Source organism: Eimeria acervulina, genomic scaffold (genome assembly GCF_000499425.1).
Source record: "Eimeria acervulina Houghton genomic scaffold, Eah_scaff221, whole genome shotgun sequence".
NCBI classification, from domain to species: domain Eukaryota; phylum Apicomplexa; class Conoidasida; order Eucoccidiorida; family Eimeriidae; genus Eimeria; species Eimeria acervulina.
Genome location: NW_013550016.1, coordinates 84 through 8,325, shown reverse-complemented (window position 1 = coordinate 8,325; position 8,242 = coordinate 84). Strand labels below are relative to the sequence as shown.

Sequence of the window (8,242 nt, the reverse complement as noted above, 5' to 3'; positions counted from 1 at the left end):
ATATATATATATATATATATATATATATGTCTTGCTGTCTGTCTGTCTCTGTCTCTGTCTCTGTATCTGCATTTGTCTGTCTTCTTTTTTTTGCTTGGCTTGTGTCTGTCTTTGTTTTTTTAGGGTTTAGGGTTTAGGGTTTAGGGTTTTTTTCGTCTCTCCTCTTTGTCCCTTCGCTCTCTCTCTCTCTCTCTCTCTCTCTCTCTCTCTCTCTAGTATATTTTATGTTATTTACCCTGTCTGTTTATTTTATATATACTTCGTCTCGTTTGTTTGTCTCTGTATACACCCCAACTATCTTCTTCTTGCTGCTCTCTCTTTTGCTTCTGTCTCCTCTCAGGTGTTCCAGGCAGCTCAACGTCTCTACATGCTGGGGGCCCCTGGGGGGCCCCAGGGGCCCCCCAAAGGCCCCCAGGGGCCCCTCGGGGACCCCCAGCCCATGGGGCCCCCCACGGGGTCTCAGCAGCAAGGGGCCCCCAGGGGCCCCCAGCAGCAAGGGGGCCCCAGGGGCACCCAGCAGCAAGGGGGCCCCAGGGGCACCCAGAAGCAAAGGACCCCCAGGGGCCCTCAACAGGAAGGGGCCCTCAGGGGCCCCCAGCAGCAGGGGCCCCCCAGGGGTGTTGGTGGCGCATTGTGCGTGTATAGGGGGGCGCCCGTGTTGTGTTTTTCTGTTGACTGTCTTCTGGTGTATAGACAGGGCCCCTATGCAGCTTATTTTAATTCAATAGGATTGAGAGTGAAGTAGATAACACAGAATGCATATGCTGCTGCTGCTGCTGCTGCAGCTTCCAGTGCAACAGATACTGCTGCAGCTGCTGCAGAAGCAGCATTTTGCTGCAGGAGCAGCCGCTGCTGCTGCTGCTGCTGGCTTGGTGTTTGCTGCTGTGGAGTGGTTGGTGCTGAGAAAAAGAAATATATTCTTACTCTGCGCCTACCCAGCAGCAGCAGCAGCAGCAGCAGCAGCAGCAGCAGCAGCAGCAGCAGCAGCAGGTTGCAGTGGGACGGCGGCTGACCGCTGCCGACAGGGGTGTTTGCGCCGTCCTTCTTTTGTTTTTTTGTAATAAAATCAAATTAATATTACAATTATTAAAATAAATATTGATATAATTAATTAAATATTTAATTTAGGTAGTTTAAAAGATCAAATTGCACAGCAGGAAAGGAAGCTTCGCTTGCTGCTGCAGTCACGACAGCAGCAGCAGCAGCAGCAGCAGCAGCAGCAGCAGTGTTCGCATCGAGACTGCCGAAGCACGGCTGCGCCTTGCCTCAGCTCTTGTAGGTCTTTGCTCTTTACTTTCATTTTGTCTTTTTATTTATTTGCTTCTTTTACTCCCCCTTATCTCTCCTCATACACCGCGAGACGCCGCAGCAGCAGCCGCAGCAGCAGCAGCAGCTGCAGCAGCAGCAGCAGCAGCAGTTCCACCGCTCGCTCTCGGATGTATGTACACCACAGGAAGGCAGCAGCCTTTTCTGCCCCCTTTTCCGCAGACAAAGAACTGCATTGAGGTCAATCCCAATACAACCCCAAAACCCTAAACCCTAAACCCTAAACCCTAAGGTCCAAGTGTAGCCCTATGAATGTTGGGGGGTCTCTTTCGGCGCAAGAAGCAGCAGCAGCTGCTGCGGCAGCAGGAGCAGCAGCAGCAGCCCCTGCGCCCTTTCTCCATCCTTCTCTTTCAGGAGCATCATGGCTTCCCTCTGCTGCCTCTCCTGCTGCAGCAGCAGCAGTTCCTGCAGCAGCAGCAGCACCAGCAGCAGCAGCAGCAGCCCCTACAGAAGCAACAGCAGCAACAGCAGCAGCAGTCCCTGCAGCAGCAACAGCAATAGGTGCTGCTGCTCCCTCTATGGGGGTATCTCCACAATGGGGGCCCCCTTGGGGGCCCCCAGGGGGTCCCCTTGGGGGCCCCCAGGGGGCCCCCTTGCCCTGGGGGCCCCCATCAGTAACAGGGTACCCTCAGGGGGCCCCCCCTACGCCTCAGTTGGAGGCAATTAATGTTCGGGTGTCTGCATTAATGGACTTGGTGAGAAGAAGCAGCAGAAAGAGAAGATATTTAAAAGGGAGGGTTTAGGGTTTAGGGTTTAGGGTTTAGGGTTTGGAGGGAGAGGCTGTAGTATTTATTTTGTTTTTTTCTCTTTTTGTTTGTTTTGCTTTGCATGCTCGTAGCACTTGTTTGTTTTGATTGTTATATTTGTTTATTTATTTGTTTGTTTTCTTCTTTGTTTGTTATTTTATTTATTTATTCAAAGTGTGTTTTTAATTTGCCTCCCTTTTTATTGTTTGTCTTCTGCTGCTCGCAGTACCAGCAGCAACTCGTTGAGCTCAACGCGGCGCACACGACGCTCCTCGTAAACCCTAAACCCTAAACCCTAAACCCTAGAGTTCTCTTCTTTAAGATTTCTGTTTGTCTTATTGTTTGTAGGTTATTTCTTGTGCCTGGAGTTTGAATATTGAGGATTTAGCGTTGATGGCTTTGGCTTTAGGGTTTAGGGTTTAGGGTTTAGGGTTTAGGGTTTAGGGTTTAGGGTTTGTATATGCAGGAGGACCAGGGTCAGCTCGCGCGTCTATTGGCGCCTTATTTAGACAGCGACGGGAGGCCCTTGCTGCCGCTGAATGAAGATTTGCTGCTATTAAAGAGAGGCATTGATCTTAGGCTTCTAGAGTTCGAAGAAGACTGCAAAAGGATCCAAGTAAGCAAACAAAACCCTAAACCCTAAACCCTAAACCCTAAACCCTAGAAACCCTAAAAACCCTAAATCCTTTAAAAAAACGACAGCTAAAGCCCGCAGAGATATCCTAAACCCTAAAACCCTAAAACCCTAAAACCCTAAACCCCTAAACCCCTAAACCCCTCAACCCCTAAACCCTAAACCCTAAAGGAAGGCAGATAATGCAGCACAGCGTTCATGATCGCCGAACAGATACACCGGATACACTCAACGCTAAACCCTAAACCCTAAACCCTTAACTTTAAACGACGAATCACCATCCTCGTAAAAGGCGAAAGGGAATAAACCCTAAACCCTAAACCCTAAAATACAATAGTTGCAGTACTGCACTTGAAGGAGTCGAGCATTCCACATAGCTTAAAACCCTAAACCCTAAACCCTAAACCCTAAACCCTAGCTAAGCCTAAAACAGTAGAACAGGATATTTAGCAGCCTGAGGAGCATGCAGCGTAGGTGTACGGGCTGATTTATGAATATCTTTCTATGCGTTTTGTTTAGAAGTGGTTTTAAGGTTTATATTTAATTGTTGTTTGCTGCTGTTTGTTTGTTTGTTTGAAGAAAACTGAAAAGACTCTGCAAAGACAGTTGGATGATTTGTCGCTGGGCTACGATGCGATGGTCTTAGAAGCGCAGGGTGAGAAGGCGTATCTTCATGCTTTGCAGTGTATATACAGTAATTCTTATTCAGGTGTATATGCACCTTATTCAGGTGTATATGCACCTTATTCAGGTGTATATGCATCTTTTTCAGGTGTATATACCTCTTATTCGGGTGTATATGCATCTTATTCAGGTGTATATGTATCTTATTCGGGTGTATATGCATCTTATTCAGGTGTAAATGCATCGTATTCGGGTGTCTTGATGCCTTGCAGTGTATATACAGTAGTTCGTATTCAGGTGTATACGCATCTTATTCGGGTGTATCTGCTTCGTATCTTATTCGGGTGTATATACATCTTATTGGGGTGTACATACATCTTACGTGGGTATGTGTACACCTCGGGGTGTATATACATCTTCTTTAACTGTATCTTCATCTTATTGAGGTGTACATATACATCTATTCGAGTGTACCGCATATTGGGGTGTATATGCAGACAATGATGTACGTACACCGCGGGGTGTACGCAGAGAGAAAGACCAAAGGAATGCTCTTTTTATTTTGTATATTCATTTATATATATACAATATATAATATATGCATATATATGTATATATATCTATATTTATGTATATGTATATATATAATATATATATATATGTATGCATGCATATTTATATGTATGCATATATAGAATAGTGTGTTATGTCTATTATATATTGTAATATAATTGTAATAATAAATTAAATAAAGAGATGTTTAGAAATGCATGAATATCTGAATTGAAGAAAAGTTTGCACGTATGAACATTTAAACATATAACTGCGGTGTACATACACCTGGATTTATACATATATTCATATATATAATATATTTATGCCTATATATTTATATATTTATATTTATATTTCTATATATTATTATTTATATTTATATTTATATTTATATTTTTAATATAGCATCGCCTTGGTTCTATTTTTATCTGCAGGGTTTGCTGAGTCGAAGTTAATGGGGCAGGTGAAGGACCTCAGGAAAATCATCTAGTGAGGGTTTAGGGTTTAGGGTTTAGGGTTTAGGGTTTAGGGTTTAGATGGGTTGTTTGTCTCGGTGCTGATATACTCTATATTTATTCGTTTACTTTCATATCATGCGCATTTGTTTATTTATTATTTATTGTCTTCTCCCTTTGTCTATTATATTTAATTAATTAATTAATTTATCTATTTATTTATTTATTTATTTATTTGTCATATTTATTTATTTATTTTGTGTCGTTCGTGAGGTATTTTCCTATCCCCCTAAAATTTTTCTTCCTTCGTCTGTTTTATTTAATTTGTTTTGTTTTTATTTATTTAATTTGTTCTAACATTTTTTATTTATTTAATGTGTTTTAATTTGTTTTATTTATTATATTTGTCTGTGGGTTTCCTTTATGTTATTAACTCTGTTTATTTTTTAATTTTGTTTTTGTCGTTTGTTGTATGCATGTATTATAAAATAATATATTATTTATATGAATATTATATGTATATATATATTATTTTAATGTATATTTCTTTGTCTTTGTTTGTGCTGCATGCACCGCTTTATATATACTTCATTAGTATTTATTTTGTTTGTTTTTGTTTAGTTTGCTACAAATGGAGTTAGATGAATTGCATTTTCAAAGAGATATCTCAGCAGAAGAAGCAAAAAGACTGAGGGCTGTTTGCCGCTATGGAGATTGGGTCCAAGACGGTATAAACCCTAAACCCTAAATAAACCCTAAGCCCTAAACCCTAAACCCTAAACCCTAAACCCTAGGCTCTTTGGTGGAGTGTACACGTGCACATTGTATGGGATACTCAAGACGTTTCACAACAATTCACTTGTCGCGCTGGCCTTAGGCATAGGGTTTAGGGTTTAGGGTTTAGGGTTTAGGGTTTAGGGTTTAGGGTTTAGGGTTTGCATTCGCTGCAGGTCTCGCCGATCCTCTCGAGCCGCCTCAACTCACCCCCCGTACTCTCCATCAGAAATACAGCGGGGCGCCAGTGCAGCCAGTGTACGCTCCAAACCCTAAACCCTAAACACTAAACCCTAAACCCTAGAGCATCTTCTGTTGCATTGCCGGCTGTGCGCCCACGGCGCCTATGTACATATATATTACATATATATATTATATATATTATATATATTATATATATTATATAAATATAATAAATATATATTTGTATATAAATAAAGAGCAGAAGTTGCTACAAAGTGTTTTGGGTTTGTATTTGAATTTGTTGTTTGATTTTTTAAACTAAAAAATTTTTTTAAATTTGTTTTTGGGGTGTACGTACACCTGGGTGTTTCTGCAGGTCTCGCGCAATTTGTAGCAAGACTATATCTAAACCCCTTCGTACTTCTGCACAGCAGCAGCAAAAGATAGACGAGAGAGAGGGGGGGGCCCCCAAGGGGCCCCCGCCTGATGATGATGATGCAGCAACTGAAGATAAGGGGGCCCCCGTATGGACTCGTATTCTTTCAGGGTGGCTTTCAGGAGCAAAAGAAGACAGCAAGGGGCCCCCTAAGGGGGCCCCTAAAGGGGGGGCCCCCAAGGAGGGGGCCCCCAAGGGGGCCCCCAGGGGGCCCCCCAAGGGGGCCCCAAGGGCGGGGGGCCCCAAGAGGGGCCCTAAGGATGAGGTGTATGAAGAGACGGTAGAAGCAGAGGGGCCCCCTATTAAAGAAAGAAATGGATATGAATGGAGGCCTTCAGCTTATGAAGTTGATAGAGACAGATATATAGATAGAGACAGATATAGAGACAGAGATAGATATATAGATAGAGACAGATATATAGATAGATATATAGATAGAGACAGAGATATGTATTTCGATAGAGATAGAGGCAGAGACAGATATATTATAGACAGAGACAGAGACAGAGACAGGGAGGGAGAGAGTTATATTGATAGAGACAGATATATAGACAGAGACAGAGACAGAGATATACACTTCAACAGAGACAGAGACAGAGACAGATATGGGGGTATATACGAAGACAGAGAAGGAGAGCGCGACAGGTATAGAGGGCAAACGAGAAAAGTTAGAGAGGACAGAGACACAGCCAAACCATCAAGAGAGGGGGCCCCACGCTCTCATTCGATTCGCACTTCAGCTGCTGCATACGAGGGGCCCCCTGAGGGTAGAAGGGGTTCAGGGGGCCCTAGAGATGAGGGGCCCCCTAGGCGTTGGAGGGCCCCCCCTTCACTGCCTTCGAGCTGGTCTGAGGAGAGTTTAAAGTGGAGGGGGGGCCCCCATAGGGGCCCCCATGGGGGCCCCCTAGGGGCCCCCGGAGTTCGTCATTCTCGCAGCGACGAGGGGCCCCACATGCACTCTGAGATTGAGGGGGGCCCCCCTGCTGTATCAAAGGAGAAGAGGGGGGCCCCCCAGTTGGAGGGGGGCCCCCAGGGTTCGCAGGGTAATAGGAAGCAGCAACATGAGGGGGCCCCTTCCTCAGCAAGCAGCAGAGATTCAGCAAAAGAGTATAGCCGCACCAACAATACAAAGCAAGCATGGGGGCCCCCCTCACGTCTTCCTAGCAAAGACACAACAGGGGCCCCCAGGGGGCCCCCCTCTGACTATGGCTTACCTGTTGGGGGCCCCGCAGAGCAACTGTTAAGTAGAGTTCAGAGGCTGGGATCGAGAACGATCCCGTCTCCCCAGTTGGTCTCCCCTGCGACTTCTCAGCGGGGTGCGGGGCCCCCGGGGGCCCCACAGCATCAGGGGGCCCCCGCTGGGGGGCCCCATGGGGGCCCCCAAGGGGGGCCCCCCTCTCTATTGCTCTCTAGGCAGGCATCTTCTTCTGCTTTCTTGGGGTCTGTTGAAGGGGGAGGGGTTCAGGGGTCTCACCGCAGCGGAGACAGTGGGGCCTCTGTTAGAGAGGCGGGCCCCCAGGGGCCGCCCTCAGCTCCTCGCATGCATGCAGCAGGCATGGGGGCCCCTGGGGGGGCCCACTTGATAAGAAGGACGAGCAGTTTAGAAGAGCAGAGAAGCAAAAGAAATGCAGAGGGAGAGGGGGGCCCCCATAGTGATGGAGGCTCTGTCTCTAGTGCTGGGGGGCCCCCCGTCTCTCCTTTAGATTTATCTCGTCTAAGGGGGCCCTTAGAAGAGAGACATTAAAATTATTTATTTGTTGTTTTATAAACGTAAAACAAAAACAGAGACTGAGGGAGAGGCTTCTGTTTATTGCTGAGACTCTTTGATTATAAACCCTAAACCCTAAACCCCTGTTGGGCCTACTTGTAGAGGCTTACTCGTCTTCACTTCTATAGATAGACATATTTATATTATTTTTTATTTGATGCTGCATGCGGCCCCGAGGGGGTGAGTGCAGCTGCCGCTGCAGATGCTCTCCCATCTAAACCCTAAACCCTAAACCCTAAACCACCGTTGATAGGGTGATGTTTTATCAGCTTTTTAGGGCCCTCTGTTTGTCTGTCTTTGTTTGTTTGTTTTTATTTTTATTTGTTTGCCTGTCTCTTTATTTTCTCTCCTTATTTTCTCTTTCTTTTTAATCTTCTTTGTTTATCTTTTTGATGTCTTTGGTATTTGCTTGCATTAACTCATTTAAATGCAGCTTGAGGGCATCGCAGGGGGCCCCCAAGCCATATCAGTTCGCCTTCATAGGGACCCTAAACCCTAAACCCTAAACCCTAAACCCTAAACCCTAAACCCTAAGAAGTTAGTTAGGGGAGAGGTTGAGACAGTTTAGAGGCCCCTGGCCTTCCTAGAGGTTCAAAAGAAACCCTAAACCCTAAAACCCTAAACCCTAAACCCTAGACCCTAGGGGCCCCTCCTCTCTCTAAACCCTAAACCCTAAACCCTAATCCTGCGTCTGGTCTCTCAGTAGGCCTTGCATTGCTGCAGATTAAGGGTTTTGCTGCC

The 8,242-nt window shown here is 45.4% G+C and overlaps 2 protein-coding genes across 2 annotated transcripts in view; both read left to right on the top strand.

Moving 5' to 3' along the window:
* EAH_00026420 (hypothetical protein) overlaps positions 1 to 745 on the top strand; it is a gene marked incomplete at both ends in the record, with an annotated part of 3,596 nt that extends 2,851 nt beyond the window's left edge. Inside the window, one exon of the mRNA XM_013396526.1 lies at positions 341 to 745. Coding sequence (XP_013251980.1) covers positions 341 to 745 — 405 coding nt within the window. The remainder of the gene's footprint in view (positions 1 to 340) is intronic.
* An 829-nt stretch (positions 746 to 1,574) lies between these two features.
* EAH_00026410 (hypothetical protein, conserved) lies at positions 1,575 to 7,477 on the top strand (the record flags this gene model as incomplete). Its single annotated transcript, XM_013396525.1, has 8 exons — positions 1,575 to 2,021; positions 2,299 to 2,346; positions 2,539 to 2,688; positions 3,286 to 3,361; positions 4,320 to 4,374; positions 4,962 to 5,068; positions 5,291 to 5,372; positions 5,674 to 7,477. 8 exons carry the CDS (start codon positions 1,575 to 1,577, stop codon positions 7,475 to 7,477), a joined length of 2,769 nt encoding a protein of 922 aa, XP_013251979.1.
* Positions 7,478 to 8,242: the final 765 nt, after the last annotated feature.